Source organism: Saimiri boliviensis, chromosome 7 (assembly GCF_048565385.1).
Source record: "Saimiri boliviensis isolate mSaiBol1 chromosome 7, mSaiBol1.pri, whole genome shotgun sequence".
NCBI classification, from domain to species: Eukaryota; Metazoa; Chordata; class Mammalia; order Primates; family Cebidae; genus Saimiri; species Saimiri boliviensis.
This window is the reverse complement of record NC_133455.1, coordinates 89,049,835-89,074,051: the sequence shown is the minus strand read 5'-3', so window position 1 is coordinate 89,074,051 and position 24,217 is coordinate 89,049,835. Positions and strand designations below refer to the sequence as shown.

Below are 24,217 nucleotides of genomic sequence, written 5' to 3'. Positions count from 1 at the left end.
AATGTTCATGGACCTATTAACAGGACAAAGGGAAAGAGGAAAAATGGGAAGCAATTCTATTTGCTCAGTTATAGAGGTAAATAGTATGGGGTTAAAAATAATGTAATTCTATATTAAAGGAGTAATGAAGTTTATTTGTGGCAAAGCCAGCTTTTTCTAATTTTATCTGTTTTATTGTAACACTGTTTACATCCCAAACTTCTTACTTTATTTATAAAGAAGTTCTTAGCAACAACCACCTTACTTGCTGATTGATATTTGTTGTATTAGGATTTGTAACACAGATATGAAAAATAGAAATCACAAGGCATTCAATACAATCGCATTCAACTCAGTGAGTTTTATTTAAAGTGCTCATTTCTATAAACAGCTTACTCATAGGTATGCTCAGTAAAGTACTGTAAAGTTATAAAGTAAAAACCAACATTTTGCTTTACAGGCAAGGCAACTTAACAGAGAAACTAAGAAAACTGTGTGATTCCAGAAAAAGAGCTATCATTGTTAGGCAGTAAATAGTAATCATTATAAAGATACAAATAATGAAGTTAAAAATCAGGTAAGATTTTAGAACCAAGGCACAAAATTCTTTCTTAAAAACATGGTTGACTCACCAGTTGTCTCCTGTTCTTCTTCCAGGTTTCTGCTTTCCTCTTTGAGTTCATGTTCTGAAATGCTAATTTCAACAAAAACAAAATCACACATTTATATCTAAAAAACAGTGGATTAAGGAGTGGGGAAAGGGAAAGAACTTTCAGTTCTCTACAGTACTGAATTAAACCAGCTACAATATCTTAACCAGAAAAAAAAATGAACTTACAGAAGTCACTTGGTGGGTTGTGTGTGAGATTTCTATAAAATTCTGTCCGGTGAGCCTTCTTTAATCCAGTGCATAAACCAAAATCAGATAGTTTTACATGACCCTAAAAAAATCCAGTAAAATCAGATTATATTAACTTTGAAAACAAAAGGCCTTATTATAAACTCCTCTGTTAAATGCCAATTATAATAAATACTGTTAGCTTGGGATTTATACAAGTAAAATGTAAAATTGTAAATATCTGATGATGATTTTTAAATGTAGAAAATGGAGGGAGACAGAGAGCCATATTCCCTGTTATCATTTCATTCCCAAGTCCTCTCCTAGTACTTTATTATATAAAATAATGTTTAGCAATCATCTAAATTGCAGTTGTGGATTTCCAATCACAAAATCAGCTCTACTGCTCTAAAAATTAATCAACAGCCTAGTAATTCACCCGTTTATTCACATGCCTTGGCATCCAATAAAAGGTTGTCTGGCTTAATATCCCGATGGATGAAACCCAACTGGTGGATCGCATCTATTGCCAGAACAGTCTCTGAAATGTAGAACTGTGTTTCCTCTTCTGTTAAGGTATCTTTCTTCATTAGCAATGTCATCATGTCACCTAAATAAAGGAAAGTTAAATATATTATTATTGAAAACACCTGAAAGGTGGAATACCTTGTAAAAGCTTTCCTGAAAAAAAAAAAATTTTTTTTTTTTTTGAGACAGAGTCTCACTCTGTTGCCCAGGCTGGAATGCAGTGGTGTGATCATGGCTCACATCAACCTCCGCCTCCTGGGTTCAAACAATTATCGTGCCTCACCCACCCAAGTAGCTGGGATTACAAGTGTGCACCACCACACCCAGCTAATTTTTGCATTTTTAGTAGAGACAGGGTTTTGCCATGTTGGCCAGGCTGGTCTCGAACTCCTGGTTCCAAGTTATCTGCCTGCCTCAGCCTCCCAAGTTGCTGGGATTATAGGCATTTGGGGAGGCTGAGGCAGCCTAGCTAGCTTTCCTGTTTTCATTTTATGATCTACCCAGTATATTTCTAACCATATTTTGGGCCACATAAAAGTGCCATTGCATAAACACAAGTTTCATGACATTCAATGGTTTTAAGGCAGAGACTATATGAAATCAAATCACAACAGAGCTGATAATGAAGTAATATCTACCACTCAATTTCTAGAATTAACTGCTGAGGAAAATGTCAAACTGCAAAAAAAAAAAAAAAAAAAAAAAAAAAAAAAAATCAGAATAAGTACACCTGGAAATCAAATATATTCTTCTTTTAGAGTTTAGTGAGACATTATTGCACTAAAAAAGGCACCTGTAGACATTCTTTTATTTTCAAGGAATTTAAAAAGTTTTAACAGTTTTATCTGTTGTAAACACTGGTGCACTTACAACACAGAATTGACAACTGATTACAATTTTTAATATGTTTTTTGAGGCTTTAAAAAGAAAAATAGGGGGCCAGGCATGGCGGCTCCTGCCTGTAATCCCAACACTTTGGGAGGCTAAGGTGGGCGGATAACTTGAGGTCAGGAGTTCGAGACTAGCCTGTCAACATGGTGAAACCCCCATGTCTACTAAAAATACAAAAGAGTTAGCTGGGCATGGTGGCTGACACCTGTAATCCCATCTACCCAGGAGGCTGAGGCAGGAGAATTGCTTGAACCCAGGAGGCAGAGGTTGCAGTAAGCCAAGATCACACCACTACACTCCAGCCTTGCCAAAAGAGCAAGACTTCGTCTCAAAAAATAAAAATTAAAAAAAAAAAAAGGTAGAAGAATTGTTTGCCCTTCATTGCCATTCTTTTCCCCTTGCCCTCTTTGCTAAACAATGATTATCATGGATTTGGTGTGTATCCTTCCAGCTTATTTTAAAAATATGTTTTCATATACACATATTTAAAAATAGATTTATAGTCTTTTGCATTTTTGAAAAATTTACATAAATGTTATCAATCTGTACGTGTAATCCCACAGCTTGGTTTATTCACTACACTCTGTTTCTGAGATCTCACTGTCGAACCAGATATAGCTTACGACTTAAGTACTGTAAAATATTTTATCACATAAGTATGACAGATTTGACCATCCATTCTTCTACTGATGGGCACTTATCTTGCATCAATTTTTTACCACTGTGACACATGATGGAGAGAATCTCTAGGGAACACAACTGGTTGTGGAAGTGCTGAATCTTAGGACACATGCATTTTCAGCTTCACTGGATATCTCTAAACTGCTCTTCATAAAAGTTAGAGATAATTTACAAGAGGACCGTTTCCCCCATAGCCTCACCAATACTCAGTACTGTAGATGTTCAGTGATTTTACTAATCTGAGGAGTATGACATGGCATCTAATTTTTGTTTTAATTCACATTTCTCTGAATACTGGTGAAGTTGATCATTTTCCTATATATTTACACACTAGACAGAGTTTCTCTTCTGTACATTGTCTATCATTTGCCCTTCAGTTGTTTTTTTCTTTATTGACGTATTTTTCTTAACTCGTGACTTATGATATAGTTTGGCTATCTACCCCTCCAAATCTTATGTTGAAATGTGTCTCCAGTGTTGGAGGCTGGCCCTAGTGGGGAATGTTTGGGTCATGGGGACAGATCCCTCACGAATGGCTTGGTGCCCTCCCCACAGTAACAAGTGAGTTCTCACTCTATGAGTTCTTATGAGAACTGGTTGATTTAAAAGAGAGCCTGGCATCTGTCTTGCCATGTGACACACCTGCTCCCTCTTCACCTTCTACCATGAGTAAAAGCTTCCTGAGTCCTCACCAGAAGCTGAGCAGATGTTGGTGCCATGCCTGTACAGCCTGCAGAACCATGAGCCAAATAAACCTCTTTTCTTTATAAATTACACAGTCTCAGGTATTTCTTTCTAACAACACAAAATGAAGTAACACAACTTATAACAATCTAATTATGTACAGTGAACCCAGAATGGTAATATTTAAAATGTGCTAACTTTATCATTCCTTCAAAATAATCTGTTTTGTGATCAAAATGAGCATCAGTATGGTAGTAAATATTTTTAAACTGTGACCATGTAAAACTTCAGAGCAAGGAATATAAAAGTAAACTTCATCAATAAACTTATTATTGCATATAAAGATGTGCTTGTATCAGTCTGTCATTGATACCATGTTTGCTTTTACCTCCAGGGAGAAATTCCATGATTAGATAAAGATTCCTCTTATCTTGAAAACTGTAAAACATCTTCACCACCCAGGCACCATCTGCTTCTACCAAAATATCTCTTTCTGCTCGGATATGGGCCACCTAGATGAATATATTTTTGAAAAAAATTACTGTAAACATATCATACGTTTGTCAAGCTCATCTCTTACACTTAACCATCCATAACAGTAATGAAAGAAAGATGGAGTTTCAGAAGATTTGAAACATATATGTTCATATTCTCATCAAATATGGAGAACCTTAAGAAATAGTTTATATTAGTTTATATCTTTAAGTCTGAAAAGGTGAGGTCAACAGGTATATTATGGGAAGCTAAGGCCTCTGAGAGCAAGAATCACTGTCAAAACTTTTTTTTTTTTTTGAGACGGAGTTTCGCTCTTGCTACCCAGGCTGGAGTGCAGTGGCCCAATCTCGGCTCACCGCAACCTCCGCCTCCTGGGTTCAGGCAACTCTCCTGCCTCAGCCTTCTGAGCAGCTGGGATTACAGGGACGCGCCACCATGCCCAGCTAATTTTTTTGTATTTTTAGTAGAGACCGGGTTTCACCAGGATGGTCTCGATCTCTTGACCTAGTGATCCACCCGCCTCGGCCTCCCAAAGTGCTGGGATTACAGGCTTGAGCCACCGCGCCCAGCCTGTCAAAACTTTTTAACCAGAATCTCTACCCAGCCTAGGATCCTGGCTTTGTCATATACATTTATGGCACTGTTGTGACTTTTAAAGTTAAAAGTAGTAAGCAATGCCCTGTAAACTGGTACAGCAAAGCCAAGCTTGGCTAAAAATAGCAAACTATTTTTAACTGTTAAACAAAGATTATGTTTTTTTTTAAAAGAAATAGTAACAATTACAGTAACTTTATATTGTTATTGTTATAATATAAAACCTCTATCATATCTACAAATGGTAGCTACAGCAAATTCATGTAACTTTTGGGGGTTTTGCTACTGATTTCCTGGACACATAATCACTAGAGATACTATTATGTGAAAATGTTACAGACTGGAATATTTTATAAACTGGATAATTTATGGTATAACTGGTCAGTTTGCAGGTGCTTTTCAATTAATATATTCATATACTTTTTCCAAAGGTTAATAATAAGATTTGATTTATGCTTTTGCTATTTTCACTGTGCACTATTATAAACTCCGATCCAAAGCACATGAGAACATAAATTTGTAAACCTTTTCATGATAATAAAATATAATCTACTTAAAATATCTATTTGGAATTACTGCCTAGTGCAGTAAATACTCGGAGATCAAAGTGTTAAGAGCTGAGGAGTAAGAACTTGTTTTCTAGCATGAAAATACTTTATAATTTCTACTGATCTGTTTCATTAAGTGAAAAATGGTACCAAGAGTAACTACCTGCTACCTTTCATTAAGCAATTGTTAAGGTGGTAAGGAAAAGTCCTAAACTTTGTTGTTGCATCTGATGTGTAAGAAAAACAACTACAACATAAACTTGGCTTGATTATTTTTAAATGATTATAAAGCCAAATTACAGGATATGTTTCCAAAACAGGACCCAAATGTTGGAAAGTATGACTTATGTTAATCTGGTACCATAATAGTGGGGAGATTAGTTGCTACTTAATTTTGTGGGGTGGTTTGCATTAAAATGAATGTGATAAAAGTTAAAATTTTGATGTATTAGAATTGAGTAGAAAAAAGGTTTCTAAACAAAATTCAGTGGTAACAAATACAAATTAATTCATACAGAAGGAAAAAGCAATCTCAAAATGCAAAAGCAATAAGACTTTGGGCTACAGTGAAATTTCTGCCCCCCCCCCCACCTCCCCACAGGAAAGAGCAGTGGTCCAGAGGCTCAACTTCCCACAAAATATTCTAGACCAAGGGCTGTCCAGTAAAGATGTAATACAAGGCACGTACGTAATTTTTTAATTTTCTAGAAGCCACATACAGAGTGAAATTATTTTTATTAATGTAGTTTATATAATGCAATATATCCAAACATCATCATTTCAATATGTAATCAATATAAAAATCATTGAAATATTTTATGGTATTATTTTTTTTTGCACCAAGTCTTATTTGCTGGATATCTCAATTTGTGCCCAGTAGGGTGGCTCGTATCTACACTACAGCTTGAACTAATTGCTTCCTTCTGTCCTTCCTATTATACCCTTTGTAGAACTAATACCATTATGGCTGTTAGATTCCTATTGACTATTGCTTGTCTCTGAGGCTATGCATCTTTACCTACATCCTTACTCCCATCATTATCTACAGTTCTCTAATCCAACTCAATATCTCAATCTTCCTTGCTTTCTAAACGTCTTCCCTCTGGAGAATCATAGCTTGTCATCAACAAAATCCCCTATAACCCTGTCTCTGGATGGTTCCTATTACCTTCTTATCCTCTAACTGAAACTAGGGTGAAAGATCACCCACCTATGCTAATGGGTTTCACTTTAAATTCATGACTGCAAAACTCAGTGAGCCTTCAACTGCATTTCCTTAGCAGGTCTGCTTTCCCACACCTAAAAATGACCGCTTCACAACTTCCCTCCTTAAGTCTTCAAAAAGTCATTCCTTCTTTACTCAAAGCTCACCCCCGGAACTGCATTAAGGCACAGGAAACATGGAGAGAGCCCAGAATATTTAAAAAGTTACAGATTTTAGAAATATGTAAAATCAGCAAAATTCTCAGAATAATTTTGATTTGATATGTGATAGGGATTGTGGGTGCTGACAACTGTCCTTTATTTTCACTGTAGTCAGAAAAGGAGGTATTTCAGAAGTTATGGACTGAATGTTCGTGCCTCTTTAAAATTCATAGAGAAAAGCTTTAATCTCCATTGAGGCTGTATTTGGAGATGGGCCCTTAAGGAAGTAATTAAGTTTAAATGAGGTCATGGGGTGGAATTAGTGTCCTTATAAAAAGAGACACCAGAGACTTCTCACTGGAGTGTGTGTCCCAACACACACCAAGGAAAGGCCATGTGAAAACTTATTGAGAAGGGGGCCATCTGCAAGCCAGGCAGAGAAACCTCACCAGAAACCAAAACCTGGCTGAAGCTTCATTTTTGACTTGCAGTCTCCAGAACTATGAGAAACTAAGTTTCTGTTGTTTAAGCTAACCAGCCTGTTGTGTTCTGTTATTAAAGACTATGCAGACTAATAAATAGATTATAAATTTGGAAGAAACCTTGAAATAACTGAGAAACACTAAAACAGGCTATCAAAAAATTAACAGCTTATGTAATAAGATGGGTAAATTGCCTCTTAAAAATTCTAACATAAACCCTCTAACACCCAGTCAGTGGATGCTCCTTTGCATTACATGTGTTAAAGAACTCATACCTGCTCTTTTTCAAGCATATCAGCCTTTCTTAATATCTTCATTGCATAGATGTGGCCTGTATCTTTCTTCTGGACCAACCGCACCTAAAATATAAAAACATGTTATAAATGTTAAACAGTCACTACTATTTGTTCAGGAATCAAAAGTTGCTTCCCTGAAAGAAAGCAGAAATTTGCCAGTGTTGGTATTTCAGGAATTATATGTATTTATTTATATATACACACACACACACACACACACAATTTTAGATGGAGTTTCACTCGTCGCCCAGGCTGGAGTGCAATGGTGCGATCTCAGCTCACTGCAACCTCCACCTCCTGGGTTCAATGGATTCTCCTGCCTCAGCCTCCCAAGTAGCTGGGATTACAGGCACCTGCCACCATGCCCAGCTAATTTTTCCATTTTTAGTAGAGACAGGGTTTCACCATGTTGGCCAGGGTGGTCTCAAACTCCTGACCTCAGACAATCCACCCACCTTGGCCTTCCAAAGTGCTGGGATTACAGGCGTGAGCCACCATACCCAGCCAGGAATTATATTTTAAAATACATTTTAATTATCCTAAGATATAAATTTGCAGCAGTAGTGACTTTTAAAAAGAAGCACACCTCTCCAAAAGCTCCTCTTCCTATAACTTTCAGAGACTCAAAGTCATCCAAGCCAAGTCTGGTCCTTTTGAGCCGTAAGAACTCTGTTTCTTTGCGAGCATGTTGTGATCGACGTAACTTTTTCTATTAAAAAAAGATAATTTAAAAGGATGATTTTATAATCAGGTTGAAGGAACTTATAGCATTAAAAGATGATACACATAAAAATAAATGATAGCACTAATATGTAATATACTATTAGACTAAAACAATTTAAGGAAACTTAAAAATTTCTTTTTTCTTTTCTCTCTGTCCTTATTTTTTAGTGGAGGAGAGTGAACTTTTTAAAATTTCTAACAACCTCCACTCTCGAGGTGGAAAGTTAAATATCTCATTTAACTAGTCCATCATATTTGTGTATATATGTATAACTTATTCTTTATATGGTAACTTTATTCCATAAATAAAAATTAAATGTTAGTAAATTTTAATAGTATTCTGATACTGATTTTATTGTCAGGAAATATGCTTTGTTTCAATTCCCTAATTTCCAAGGTTGCTCTTTCACAACTACGGAGACTTGTGACAATAATGGTAGTATTTCCATAAAGATTTACTTGTGGTAGAATTTACTCTTGGGCAAATTTTAATAAACTGCTTGAGACTTGGCATACAACTTCCTGAAAATATAAAATTGCAAAAACAATTACAAGAAGTCATTAAAATGACTGGGCACGGTGGCTCACACCTGTAATCCCAGCACTTTGGGAGGCCAAGGTGGGTGGATCACCTGAGGTCAGGAGTTCAAGACCAAACTGGCCAACATGGAGAAACCTTGTCTCTACTAAAAATAGAAAAATTAGCCAGGCGTGGTGGCGGGTGCCTGTAATCCCAGCTACTTAGGAGGCTGAGGCAGGAGAATTGCTTGAACCCGGGAGGCGGAAGTTGTGGTGAGCCGAGATCACGCAACTGCACTCCAGCCTAGGTGACAGAGTGAGACTGTCTCAAAAAAAAAAAAAAAAAAATTAAAATATCCAAGTCAGTAATTTCATAACTGATTCTAAAAATACCACAAAAAATAAATGCCATTAATAAGTAACACTGTGAAATACCTGAAGGTTACATTTGGAACAGGCATTTATTTTATTGTTCTAAACTTCATTTTTCCCCCTCACCAATCAAAACTCTGTTTTTTGACACAGCTCCCAGTAGAGGTAAAACTAAGTGGAAAACAAACAATATCAGTGAAAAAAATTTAACTCCTGTTCATCTTCAACTGACTCCTATCAAGCTTTTAGTGGTTCAGTGAGGAGAGAGAGACAAATCGAAATGACAGTAACAGCTTAGAAACACTGCTTCTAAATGCAGCTCATGACACAGCCCCTCCCTACTCCTGTGTATATCTATTTTTAAAAGGGATAGATGAACTATTAATTAGAAATATGTAAACCTGTATTATCAATGCAATGAAATTCTGATACTTCTAACAGTGTTAATCTAAGATAGATAGTTGAAGTCAAGAAACTATGTCTTCAAACAGCTAAATGAAGTTACACACCAAGTCACACCAATGGTGTAAAAATTATTACAGTAATGAAGGATAAAAATCAAGTACACAGGCCGGGCACGGTGGCTCAAGCCTGTAATCCCAGCACTTTGGGAGGCCGAGGCGGGTGGATCACGAAGTCAAGAGATCGAGACCATCCTGGTCAACATGGTGAAACCCCGTCTCTACTAAAAATACTAAAAATTAGCTGGGCATGGTGGCGTGTTCCTGTAATCCCAGCTACTCAGGAGGCTGAGGCAGGAGAATTGCCTGAACCCAGGAGGCGGAGGTTGCGGTGAGCCGAGAGCGCGCCATTGCACTCCAGCCTGGGCAACAAGAGCGAAACTCCGTCTCAAAAAAAAAAAAAAAAAAAAAATCAAGTACACAAAATAACAGGCTTTGCCTAATGTCTTTTTCCACATCTGATATTGATTATAAACTACAATGATACTGTGGAAAAAGTAAGCAAGCAACAATGAAAGGTAATTTTTTTCAGTAAGAAGTGGGGCAGGTAGGGCACAGTGGCTCATGTCTGTAATCCCAGCATTTTGGGAGGCCGAGGCGGGTGGACCATGAGGTCAGGAGTTTGAGAATGAGCCTGTCCAATATGGCGAAACTCCATCTCTACTAAAAATACAAAAATTAGCTGGGTGTGGTGGCACACACCTGTAGTTCCAGCTACTCAGGTGGCTGAGGCAGGAGGATCGAGAATCACTTGAACCCGGGAGGTGGAGGCTGCAGTGAGCCTAAATGCGCCACTGACTCCAGCCTGGGCAACAGAACAGGACTCCATCTCAAAAAAAAAAGAACTGAGGCAATAAATAGGCTGGCACAGTGGCTCACGCCTGTAATCCCAGCACTTTGGGAGGCTGAAGAGGGTAGATCATGAAGTCAGGAGGTGGAGACTATCCTGGCCAACGTGGTGAAACTCCATTTCCACTAAAAATATAAAAATAGCTGGGTGTGGTAGCGTGCAACTGTATTCAGGAGGCTGAGGCAGGAGAATTGCTTGAACTTGGGAGGCAGAGGTTGCAGTGAGTTGAGATCATGCCACTGCACTCCAGCCTGGGTTACAGAGCAAGACTCCATCTCAAAAAAAAAGTCAGGTGATTCAGGAAATTAAGTAGCTATTATAAAGACATAATAAACATTACTGCATTCACCTAAATACTATCCAGACCTAGTGGCTAGTTTAAAAAGCAGATTTCCCTGATTATGGAATTACAGGGTTTTTTCTCTTTTAAATATGTTTTATGGCGCTAAAACTACATTGATATAATTAAGAAAACAAAAAATGTGACCTAAAGCAATAGGGAAGACTATTTTTTGCTTCTTTTTACATAAATGCGATGACAAATGTCCTTTATTCCACATAGTAGGTGTTCAAAAATATCTTTTGAATAAAAAAATGAATTACTAGAAAAACAAAAGATAGCTCTTTTTTTTTTTTTTTTGAGATGGAGTTTCGCTCTTGTTACCCAGGCTGGAGTGCAATGGCGCGATCTCGGCTCACCGCAACCTCCGCCTCCTGGGCTCAGGCAATTCTCCTGCCTCAGCCTCCTAAGTAGCTGGGATTACAGGCACACGCCACCATGAAGATAGCTCTAAAAAGTAGCTGATAAATTTTAAGACTAATTTTTAAAAGGCCACTTGGTGGCACTATAGCATCATGTCCTTTATGAAAGTAGTGAGGAGGTTTTTTGTTTTTGTTTTTTAATTACATAAATGAATAAGTGTAAGAATTTTGAAGGATATTTTGAGTCTCTCCTTTTAAAGATTATAAAACAGTACAGATGGATATAGTTGCAGAAATCCTACCTAATCTGAATGGAAAAGATGACCTTGCTATACAGTTTCATAAATTGTCTAGTAGTTTGTATAATGCAGCAAGGAAACAATTTATGTGATTTTGGGCACAGCCATTTAATAGCAAAAAGAGAGTCGCAAGTGAATGGAACACATAATTCTATAAAAATAAGCATCACCTATAACATTGTTGTTACATTACTTAAAAAAATATCGATTCCATGATTTTAGTCTTAGAATCAGTGTTGCAGTCCAGAAGTAGCTGAAGAAGCAAATTCATGTTAAAAAGAAAAAGAAAAAAGCTGTTTATATATCTACTCACAACCTGTATAAATTAAGTAGCCTTGCAAGACAAATAGTATTCTTGTGGTAATTGCATCCTTTCCTCTCCAAAGAAGACAACAAAATCTGTGGACAGTGTAACATTTCACGAGTCTATTTTATAGCTTGTACTTGCTTATTTTCGTTTTTCATTAGAGTAAACAATATTCCATGTTGGATGGGATTTTGTTAAGGGAGATGAAACTAGAAAATGATTTTCTTCCTTTCTCCATTCCTTTTTAAATGGGTGCTCCTCAAACCCTCGATCTGTAGGGTGGCCAGTATTTGTGTAAGATAGACAGTGCATACAAACGTTTTCAGATGTAAAAAGGTTCAGCTAGCAACTTCATTTTATTTTTATGAAATTGTTTTATTTTTTATAAAACCCATTCCACAGAAAGATAGCTGTTATGTACTTTATATTAAGGTTGAGAGAGTTTGTCTATTTTATAGAATTTGATATAATCTAGGCTCTAGCACGGGGCCTAATAAACAAACCTACGGATATATTTGATTTGGACTGCAAATTGTTTTTCAAAACAGGTGACTGGTGATTCCGCAAAAAAGTCCAGATTTCCAGCTTCTCTGGAAAAACAGGGCCTTGGTCACAGGGGCCAAAGGTAGCAAACCCCTTGAGATGAGCCTTGGTTCCCTAATTTGTCAGTCTCCAGCACTGATGCCAGTCCCAAGGAGACATGTCCAAGTAGGCTAGGACTGTTCTTTTATTACAGCAATGTGAAAAGTGGTTTGTCTTTGCCAACAGATAAACCAAAGATCAGTATTTAGGAAAATGATAAATCTTTTTTAAAAAGAAAATAGACTAATCTATTTCTTCGTGGAAGCAAAAAGAATCATGTAAGTTGAATATAAAAACAGTATATCTGGATCAAAAGAATATAACCTAAGATGCCACTGTGAAACCAATCTGGCCAGTTTGTCTCACTTATGTCACCTGCTTAGTGCTTGGGTATCTGTTTTTGTAGTCTCTTCCCTACACTTCAAATTAAGATCTTATGTTTAAGATTTCTATATCAAAATAATGATGTACAACATATTAATATGATTATATGGTTATTAATTATAAGAATTTTATATTAATGACATGTAAATAAGATAATTTTAAATGTAAAAACGTTTGAGTCAACTGATTAACAAAGTTATCACCTTTCGTATAAATAACAAAATACTGTATTTGATTTAAACATTACAACTATAAGAAACAGGCACAGTCCTAGGAAAGGTACAGGGAAGATTAGATATTGATTTGATTTCAACTAATCATTCGATGGTCTACTCTTTCATAGAAACTCTTCCCATCACTGAAACCATTATACTTTTTTTTTTTTTTGAGACAGTCTTACTCTGTCACACAAGCTGGAGTGCAATTGAAGGATCTCAGCTCACTGCAGCCTCCGTCTCCTGAGCTCAAGTGATCCTCCCACCTGAGCCTCCTGAGTAGCTAGGACTACACACACAGGATACCATGCTTAGCTAATTTTTAAAATATAGTAAGATGAGGTCTTACTATATTGTCCAGGCTGATCTCGAATTACTGGGCTCAAGTAATCCTCCCATCTTGGCCTCCCAAAGGGCTGGGATTACAGGTGTGAGCCGCTGCAGTCAGCATGTTAAACTAATTAATCTAGGTTGTGACTCCCTATTGCCTAATACTAAAGTATATACCTTTCTTACTAAACTATTCTAAACCTAGTTTTCCGTGGTGTGCTATCAACTTACCTCACTATTTCCTTTACACCCTTTATAGCTCAAATGTAAATTCATTATTCTGTATATGTATCATTATTTTGTATAAACCTCTTACCTCTAATGTAAATACTACCCATTCTTTAGAATCCAAATCAATTGTTACTTCTTCTATGAAACCTTTTCTGATCCTCTGAATTAGAGGAAAAGTCTTCTGTATATTTTCAAAGTTCACCACAGTCTATCATATGTACATATTTTTACATATACTCACTTTCTCTCTCCTAATCTAAAACTCCTTGAGGGTAAACGCCATTGCTCATTTATTCAAATATTTATTCTAGCTCTCTGCTAGCCAGCTGTGGAGATGTAATGCTCAACAAGACATTATAGTGTCTAGTCTCTGGACTGTATTTTAAGGCTCCCATGGGGACAGGAACAGTAGAATGCAGAAGTACCTTGAGAGGTTAAGGAAGATTTCCCAGTGGAAGTGATGCCTGACGTGAGGCCTAAAGCTTCTTCTTTGCCCAGGCTGGAGTGAAGTGACATGATCACAGCTCATGGCAACCTCGAACTCCCAGGCTCAGGTGATCCTCCTGCCTCAACCCCACCAAGTAGCTAGGACTACAGGCACATGCCACCATGCCACGCTAAAGATTCTTGAAGAATAATGGGAGTTGGGTAGGAGTAAGGAAGAGCTCCAAGCAGCAGAAAGAGCATGTGAAAAGGTCCACAGGCAAGACAGGGAAAATCAAAGAAATTCTTACTGGGCAGCATGGGGGACGGGTGACAAGAGGCAAGGCTAGAGAGAGATAAGCAGCGGACAACTAGTGAATGGTCGTGTATACCAACATTAAAGAGCTTGCCCATATCCCAAGATAAGGGAGCCAGGGAAGGATTATTAAGCAAAAGAGTGACATGATCAAATCTATTTTTAGACTGATTACTCTAGCTGCAGTTTGCAGAAAAACTGGGTGTGGGAAAAGGGGAGACCAGCTAGGGACAGTTATTCTTCAGGTTAAAATATATGGTAGTTCAAACTAGGGTAATAGCACTGGACTAGAGAAGTAGATGGCTTTAAAAGAATATTTATAAAAAAATTCAGAAGAGTTAACAATTAGTTTATTCCTCCTGGAGCCTACCTTTCTCATTCTACACACCTGAAATACAGTAGGTAATGTTCTCTAAATATGTGTTCTTGGAATTTAAAAAACAACAAAACAAACAAAAAAACTGCCACCTTCTAAAGATACCCATAAAAGATCTCCATGACAGCAACAAAGAAGCCCATATTCAAATGGTAAAATCCACATTATTTAGGTTATAAAATACCTGATGTCAAATGAATGAAAAAGTCACTGAGGATGCTTTTGTACAGTAATTATAGGTAATTACATTACCTCTTCATCTGCTAATCCTTCTTCTTCCATGGCCACTTCTAATTTCTTCTGCCTTTTTAAAGGAAAAAATAATTTAAATTTTAAACACATTCCTAACTACTGCTATTTAAGAAATACACATTTATTTATTCAAGTTAACCACTTCAGTTTGCTATGCTAAAAAAAAACTTTCAAGTTGGATCAAGATAATCACTAAGAATAGTTTTCCTTCTCAAAAAACAAACCCAGATTTTGCTTTCTCATACTGGCCAAATTAATAATTTACTTCTAAAGCTTACTTCACTCTCCTGCCTAAATGAACTATTGGCAATAACTGATATTCTAATATAGAAAACACTGCTATCTAATGTTTAATCCACCAAAATCATTAATATTTCTCAATGTTTATATTAGAAATATAAAAAGATGACTATAATGACTAAAAGTATAAAATTTTAAGGTAGATATCCCTGGTTCTAACACTTATTAGCTAAATGATCTTGGCTAAGTCCCTCAATTTTCCTTCATTTATCAAGGAAAAATGTTCAGTGCAATTGTGTGTATTTTATTGTATTAAAATTCTTTGAAAATTGCAAAGTCATACATGTATATTTTTAAAAACCTACTCGCTACCAGAACATCTGCTTTTCTAGGTATAGCCAGGTTCAATTATTCATTTTTTTAAAAATGGCATCCTTGAAGTTAGTTAAGCTAAGCATTTGGGGTGAGGGCAGTGTAGATGAAGTAACAAAAGCTAGAGAGATGGCTGGGAAACACATTTTGCAACTCAAAGTGAATATTAGTATTTTATTTCTATTGTATTAGTTTTCCCTAAACATAAACCTAGCAGAACTCCTCCTAATTAGTTTTGGAGTGTGTCAGAATAACACTAAGTTTCCAGGATTTGGGTATAAGGGTTAAGGATTGAAACCCTCCCACAAATTTTTTGATATTTGTTATTCATGGCTACATGTCCAAAGGTAAGTTTTTTCCTAAACCATCATTAAGATCACTTATTTTTCCTTCTTATGGAAGATTTATAACATTTAAAGCCTGTTGATACATCAGCACCCCACTGGAGAGGATGAGGCCTAAGAGCACATTCTCCACCACATGCTCCCTCAGTGCTTGTCATAGGCACCTACCTTGGTGCTTATTACACTGATTTTTATCTTTTATTTATGCATTATTTCCCCTAGGCCCCAACCCTTAGAAGGGAATATTCTCCTAACATCAAATCTGTGCTGCCATCACCTACCCCTAGGCACTTCAGTGCTGCTTGTTGAATGATTTCCAGTTTTCTCCTCTGCAGAGAGAATCCAGAGAGTAAGAGGACCATTATTCTGGGAGGAGCTATCAACATATAAGCAACTTTATTCTTCTGTTGAATTTCCACTGCCCCTTTCCTCAATTATTGCCAAGACTAACACTTCATGATATAATTCCTCATTCTGGAAGAGATAACAGTAACTTTTATCCATTTCTACCATATCTAAACAGGAAAGATCCATGACTTCTGTTGCGCATTTTTTAAAAAAGTTTTCCAACTAAAATACTCTTATGCTTTGCTCTGATTAGAAATTTATTGAGCATATGCATTTATCCAATTAATTAAGCCTTAAAAATACATCACATGTTTTCTTAAAGCATAAGTGTTTAGAAAATGAGCTAATTGTTTGACTTGACTTCCAGTGGCACCAAGCTGAGACTACTTTCTTTTTCCAATAATGCAGATAATTTTATTCTTATTTTCTTTTATTTGTTAACAAAAAGCAAACTAAATTACTTTTAACACTGCAGCATGTAAAGACAATGAACCTTTTAAATTCTGATGAATTTTTTTAAGTGCCTGCTTTTTCTTCCTTGTCTTCTACTTTATTCACTCTCCCAGGAAGATCTGATCACTTCCAGAGACTTTAATTACCCTTGTCACTCATTTAATTATTGACATATTTAGATTTATTTCTAACTTATTTTGTGATATTTTGGTATTTCATTCATTTTTTCCATTTTTGGTACTTCAGTTTTTCTTTCTCTCTTGCATTATTTTGAACTGACTTTTTTTTTTTCCTCGTTCCAAATTTTTCCTTCTACTAGTCTGGAAGTTACAAACTATTTTTATCACTTTATGGTTACTCTAGAAATTACAACATAATTTGTCAAACTCTGAAGCTAATTTCTATGCCCTTTCTACTAAGGTCATTAAGTTAATTCCAATTAATTCTTTCCTGAATTAGATTCTTCTGTTGGAAAATATTATACTTTAATTTCTTTAATGTGTAAGATATTATCACTATTATTTCTGTTGTTTTATAGAATTTTTGTTGAGATTTATCCACCTGCTTACCATTTACATCTTCTGTTGGTGATCACTTTCCTTCTGCCTAAATGGAACCTTTGGAATTTCTGCTGGTGCTCTTTTTTGTTTATTTGTTTGTTTGCCTCTGCTCCATTTTCATTCCTTTCTTCCCTTTCAGAACCTTTAGAGATAGGTCATCTCTTCTCATGATTCTCCATGTTTCTCAGCTCTCTTTCACATATTCCTATTCTAAGTTGATTTCTGAATAATTACTTATTTTCCAGTTCACTAATTCTCACCATACCTGCATCTAATCTGCTGTCAAACCAGTCCAAAATTAAATTAGACTCGTCGTCCTATTTCATTTAAACTGTACCACTCTCAGTTTGCCCAGGCACGACATTTCAGGGGCAACATTGACTTGTTTCCCTCACATTTCATATTTGGCTAGTAGCCACATTTTGTCAGTCTTTCTTACTTGTCAGTTCTCTGTTGTCATTGTCACAATCTTATTCAGGCCCCCTTTCCATTAACCGGACTACATCACTAGTCCTTTCTGTTTCTAATTCCCCACCCGGACCCCAAACCATTCTCTTTATCACAACTAAAGTTCTCTTCCAGAGAAACACTTGTGATCACTTGATTCTTCTGCTCAAAAACATCCAAGACTCTCCACTACCATGAAAAGAGCTACATTAACAAAGCATCCAAGGCTCCCAGGATGTTGAAATGTGGCACATCCTGTGCTTGACCCAAATTGGACACTGCCTGACCTGGCGATTTCCTCTGTCTCTAATATCCTTCCTCTTGCTCTTTTGCCTCCTTCTCCTCCCTTTTATGCACGTATAAATAATACTTTTCTTTTAGAGTCCAGTTTAAATGCCACCACTATTTATGAAGCTTTCCCAATTGCCTTAGTCAAAAGCACATTCTCTCTCCCTTGTTCTTATTTTAATATTATCTTTACTCTTTCATGTAATATTATAAGTTTTCTTATTATAAGTTTTCTAAAGGCAAAATAACATGTCATTCTTTTTTATTCTTCTATTCCCACTGATGTGCACACAACATTGTAAATGTTTTTTGGATTAGAGTCATTCATAAAGCATTCCCCCCATATTTTTTTTAGATGGAGTCTCACTCTTTTGCCCAGGCTGGAGTGCAGTGGTGTGATCTTGGCTAACTGCAACCTTCAAGTGATTTTCCTGCCTCAGCCTTCTGAATAGCTGGGATTACAGGCATCCACCACCACACCCAGCTAATTTTTTGTATTTTTACTAGAGACAGGGTTTTACCATGTTGGCCAGGCTGGTCTTGAACTCCTGACCTAGGGTGATCTGCCTGCCTCAGCCTCCCAATGTGCTGGGATTACAGGCATGAGCCACCACACCCAGCCAGGCATCCCTTTAAAAGAAAATATACAGACATATAATTTCACATTTGGAAAAGGTTTAAAACATACTTGACATGTGATATAAGTATATGGATGCACAAGACTTGGGGCACCTCAGGAAACTACTCTGTGAAAATAAAACAAGTGTCTATGTGCACTATCAGTACAGGAAACTTAAAAATAGCATGCAGGGACCCATAATATTCATATTATTCATGGAAAACAAGCTTATACTCCACTCACAGCACAACAGCTTAATTAACTAAAAAAAGTTTTCATTCGCCCTTATTATACCTGGTTTCTCTCTCTTCATGCTGTAAAATTAGGTTGCTATAAAAATTCTCCAATGTGAGCTTGGCTACAGTCACTCTTTCCCGGGTATGGTTGCTCATAGGAAAGGTTGTTGTAGTCCCTGCCGTCATTGCCATAGTAACGGAAACTGAAACAACAAAGGAAACAAATTATTCAGTAGGAAAAAAACCTATCTTTTATAACAAACTCTGAAAATGTTTAATTTTAACTAAGAAAAATTCTACCCTAACTGTTAACACATCCAAATATTTCACATTATAAATAATACAAGGCTAGGGGAGAAAGAAAAAGCACTATTTCTAAAGCAAGAGAAATTCATATTGTGATGGCAAAACCACGAGTGAATGACAGCAAAGAAGAACCAGTGGCATCCATATATAATAAAGACACATTTATATACATTGTGTCACATTCAATAAGCATTCAAAACAAGAAAAGTTCCATCTACTTTGTTGTTTCATTACTAAATAAAATCTGTAAGACAGTGTTAATAGTTATATCCCTAATAAATGCCAGTCTAAGAGTTAATGTAGTTAAGTAGCTTCTGCCTTATGAATTCTAAGAAACATGAAATATTTTATCAAATATGCATATGAACACCAATCTAAAGCAATTTTTACATATACTGTATGGGGTAACTACTTTTAGAAGCAGGACTCTTTGGATGGGGCCCATTGCTGCCCCATTTCATTCTGAATTCTGGGTCATTCCAAAAAGTGCTATAACAAGGTATAGTAGACTTCTCCAGACTGTGAAGCCCATTTCATTTTCAAATGAAACTCAAATGCCTATAGGAACCAAGAAGGAAACAGAAATTTATGAATGAAGCCAGGTAACAAGAGGGAAGCTTTGTGGCCTTAATTAGATGATGTATGTCTGCTTAAAGGCATTCCAGTGCCAACTTTTAGAGATTACTGGGCCACCCAAACAAAGTACTGGTTCAAAGAAGATAATCTGGACTATTAGATAAGGAGTGTAGCAAAATGTCTGCTTCAAAGTGGGGAAGACTGAACTCTGGTGGCTGTGGCAGGCAGGCACTGACCCTAAGAGATTTGCCCACCACAGGTACATCTGGAAAAAAAGATTAGAAAAGGTCAAACATTAAAGAGGCTTTGCTCATCTAGATGAAAATCATAATAGACCATTCCAAAGAAGATCCAGCTTGCCAACAGTGACCATTCAAGGCATTCTTGGTTGAAAAGTATTCGCTCAATCCTGCCATCTATGTCCCAACATCCATCTTGCTTTAATTACATGAAGATACAGAGCCCTATATGTAGACCTGAAATGGACTAGATTCCAGGGTTGATGGAAGGAACCAAAAGATGTCAAGCAAATCAAGTATAGGTTGAAAGCAAACAATTATCTATGGCAAACTCCCAGTTCTCTTGTTGTCCTGTTGGGGGTTTATACCTCAATGTACTTCTTGAGCCTCAGAATCATTATGTCTAAAACGGAATCTACTGTTTTGGCATTATAAATCTGTTCCTCTGCTGACTGCTTTAAATGTTTTCATAACGAGAAGCTGATCATGTCACTTGTTTAGAATCATTCACGGCTCCTCATTGCCTACTACAAGCTAAATTAGCTAAACATAATAAATAAGAACAACTCATACACATTGAATGTGTGTAAATATCAGGAACTTTATATTTTACTCACTGATTTCCCCCTTTTTCTCTTCTGAGAATTTACGATAGAGGCACCTGCCATGCATGATTGCATTTCATCCTCACAACAGCCCTGCAAAGTAGGGAAGTGAAGTTTGAACAGTCACATAGGTAGTGTGATGAGGAGTCAGGACTCCAACTTGCTATCTTTATCTGTTGCTTTTTATCTTTTCTATCATTATCTGCTGCTCTTCCTCACCACTCATTCTTTTCCCAACATACCTTGCTCTTTCAGGCCTCCAATCTTTTGCATGACCTATCCCTGACCTATATACCACTCTCTCTGCAGGAATCCTGCTGATCCTTTATGGCCCAGTTTAGCTGAAGTCTTACTGTGGTGACTTCTCTAACATGCTCTACCAGAAGAGGCATCACATTTCTCATCTTTTTGTGCATGTTCTCTAACATAGGTAGTCTGACACTGATGCTTGTCACTTCTAAGAAAAATTCAACCTTAACTCTAACAGTTACTTCACCAAACCAGGAATGCCTCTAGGCAAGAACTCTTTGATTCATTTTTCAAAACTCCCCACAACAGCACCATCTCCGACACAGAGTAGGCATGAATAAATAAATGAATGAATGAGACAACCTATTGATGGGAGAGGGGGTGCTGCTGGAATAGTTGAAAGAATTAGCCAACAGTAAAGTACTCTATAAAGATTGGCTAATAAGCAACTGTGGAAAAATAAATTACAGAAGGTAGAAGTTAGAAATTAAAAGATATAATCCCAGCCTTGTTGCTAACTGATCATATGGTCTTATTCAAATCAACAGAACACCCTTAACTCAAGTCACTTTTCCTGAAACAGGGCTTATAATATTTGCTCTGCCTGGTTCACAGATCTAGTCTAAGGTCATTTGAGATAACACACAGGAAAGCCACAATGACTTATACAAATGTAAGATACTATTCTAGGTACCTAGTTTAATCTTTTTATTGTGCTAAATCTTTACTAATAATATTATTTTTAAAACAATAAATAATGAAAAATAAATTCAAGAATTATCATGGCCAAGTGATTTTTAAGAATTTAGCTGGCCGGGCTTGGTGGCTCTTGCCTGTAATCCCAGCACTTTGGGAGACCGAGGCAGGCGAATCATGAGGCTAGGAGTTCAAGACCAGCTTGGCCAACATGGTGAAACCCCGTCTCTACTAAAAAAACACAAAAAAATTAGCCAGGTGTGGTGGTACACACCTGTAGTCCCAAGTGCTCAGGAGTCTGAGGCAGAAGAATCACCTGAACCCAGGGGGTGGAGGTTGCAGTGAGCCAAGATTTGTGCCAATGCACTCCAGCCTGGGTGACAGAGTGAGACTGTCTCCCAAAAAAAAAAAAAAAAAAAAATTAAGCTGCTCTTACTAGACTGCTGTCTAAGACAATCCTGCCAAACCATTTTTGGAAATTTCAGCATCATTGGCCTCATGTTCTATGTTTCAGGATCAGATGCAGAAAGGTCAAAGAATGCCAGGCACAGTGGCTCATGCCTCTAATCCTAGCACTTTGTGAGGCCAAGATCACTTGAGGTCAAGAATTTGGGACTAGCCAGAGATCACTTCTCTTAAAAAGAAAAAAATTTTAATTAGCTGGGTGTGATGGTGCACACCTGTAGTCACAGCTACTCTGGAGGCTGAGGCAGAATTTCTTGAGCCTTTATTCAAGGTTACAATGAGCTGTGATTGTACCACTGCACTGCAGCCTGGGCAATGGAGCAAGAATTCAGACTATACAAAGTTAAGTAAGTTTCTTACTATAACACTTCCCAGCATCTTTCGGTTTTTATTGTTGTTGTTGTTGTTTTGGAGACAGAGTTTTGTTCTGTAGCCCGGGCTGGAATGCTGTGCGCAATCTCAGCTCACTGCAACCTCAACCTCCCAGGTTCAAGGGATTCTCCCATCTCAGCCTTCCCAGTAGCTGAGATTACAGGTGCATACTATTGTTTGTATATTTAGTAGAGATGGGGTTTCACCAAATTGGCCAGCCTGGTCTTGAACTCCTGACCTCAAGTGATCCGCCTGCCTTGGCCTCCCAAAGTGCTGGGATCACAGGCATGAGCCATCTTGCCCAGCCTTCCCAGCATCTTTAATATGCTAACATGCATCCTAAACCCTCCAAAAGAGGATAGGTATACAATCTGCAGTAGTATTATAATGAACCTCCCCTAAGCATATAAAATTCAAGTTCATAGATACTTCTCTTCCAATGCTTTTTGGTAAACAACTGCCTGTAACTTTTTCAACAAACATTTGAGGTGAAGGAATCTTAAAAGTTCCATCAAAGAGCAACACCCTAGAATGGTTTCTGACTTGCCTTGTATTTGTTCTGGCAAACAGATACTAGTGAACACAGAAAATATCTGGAAGATCTATAGCCAATAAGAATTTATAAAGTGGTTTGCCACTTTACAGATTTGCCTTTACAAAAGGTCAAGACCCAACTCTAGTTGTCCAAGGCCTTATATATTTCTTTCAAAAAGTGAATGGTGAAAAACAAAAAACAAACTTTTATAGTACCTCTTGGAAAAAAAGCAAAAAAAATAACATCACTCACAGAGTTATGTTGTTCATAGCTAAGCTTGCAGAAGTTGGAGAGAAAGACATATGTTGAACTTGGGGTGTGGTCTTAGAGGGAGCTGACTGCCAAGGGGCCTTGTCAGGCAGGCTGCCCTGCCTGGTCTGTCAAGCAAGATCTGGCCCTCTGCTGCCACTGTCTCAGGGCAATCAAATTCTGGAATCCACTTTATCCTAACAAAGTTCACAGACGACAAATATACAAGATAGAATGGCAATGTATTGATTTACACAGTAAGAAACTGGGTGACAAAAAAATTAGGTTCAGAACATTGCTTGGCAAGCATGGCATCAAAACAAAGAGAACTGTTATTAAATTTAAATGTTTAATGGCATCAGGATGAGGTAGAATCTGAAAAACGCAAGGCTGATGGCTATCTTGCCTAGGGCGCTAAGGCCCACTGGAGAGTGGCTGTAGGAGATGGTGTGCTACTGACCAGGCCTTTCAAGAATGAAGCCAAACTGGGGGGCCAGAGGTGGAACTTCTGAGGAACGTTATTGAACAAAACTTTTGAGGAAATTTTTGCGAAACATAAAGAAGTGCTAGGGAAATCAAAATAATCCCAAATAACGAAATTATCTGCATTAACAGTATGGAAACAGTGGCACATGTCTGTAGCCCCAGCTACTCGGGATGCTGAGACAGGAGGGGCATCTGAGCCCAGGAGTTCAAGGCTATGGTGCACTATGATGCCACCTATGCATAGCCACTACACTCTAGCCTGGGTAACAGAGCGAGACCCAGGCTGAAAAAACAAAAACCCAACAATATAAAAATACATATGAGGTCATTTTAGATAAATCTTTATGAAACTGCGGTCTTCATAAAAGAAGATAAACAGAAGATGAGGTTTCTGCTATCATAAGAAAGTGTAATGAGTTTTACTCCAAAATCAGAAGTGGATGATAAGTAATGAAATACTACTTTCAGACACTATATAATTTAGTCATTATTATGATGTTCTTTCCATTGTAGTTACATAGACATACATGCCTTGTTTAAAAACCAAGTAAGAGCAAAATCTCTTCTTTTATCTTTGTAATGAAAGCATCACAATACCTGGCAAAGTGCTGGGCACGCAGTAGGCATTCTGTAAGTGATGGTAACTCAACTCTAAAGTAATAGATTTTAAATTATATGTGTGTTTCATATATAATAATTTCATTTGGATTAAGAAATACAGAATCATTTGGTATTCTATTTACCTTCAGAAATACATTTGCAGAAAAAAACAAAAATCCCACCCTTATGTATGATTATACAGTATCTTT

The 24,217-nt window shown here is 37.1% G+C and overlaps 1 protein-coding gene across 8 annotated transcripts in view; it reads right to left on the bottom strand.

Moving 5' to 3' along the window:
* Nucleotides 1-24,217, bottom strand: part of STK38L (serine/threonine kinase 38 like) — a 193,606-nt gene that overhangs the window by 9,628 nt on the left and 159,761 nt on the right. For 7 of the 8 annotated variants that reach the window (XM_074402955.1, XM_074402953.1, XM_039472310.2 and 4 more), the window contains 8 exons: nt 18,689-18,833; nt 14,724-14,775; nt 7,968-8,090; nt 7,361-7,444; nt 3,990-4,113; nt 1,273-1,427; nt 818-920; nt 612-673 (listed from right to left, as the gene is read on the bottom strand). In XM_074402955.1, coding sequence (XP_074259056.1) covers nt 612-673; nt 818-920; nt 1,273-1,427; nt 3,990-4,113; nt 7,361-7,444; nt 7,968-8,090; nt 14,724-14,775; nt 18,689-18,822 — 837 coding nt within the window. In that variant the 5' untranslated portion in view covers nt 18,823-18,833. Of the gene's footprint in view, nt 1-611; nt 674-817; nt 921-1,272; nt 1,428-3,989; nt 4,114-7,360; nt 7,445-7,967; nt 8,091-14,723; nt 14,776-15,960; nt 16,009-18,688; nt 18,834-24,217 lie in introns of those variants that run through there. The other variant, XM_074402956.1, reaches the window with a different exon arrangement.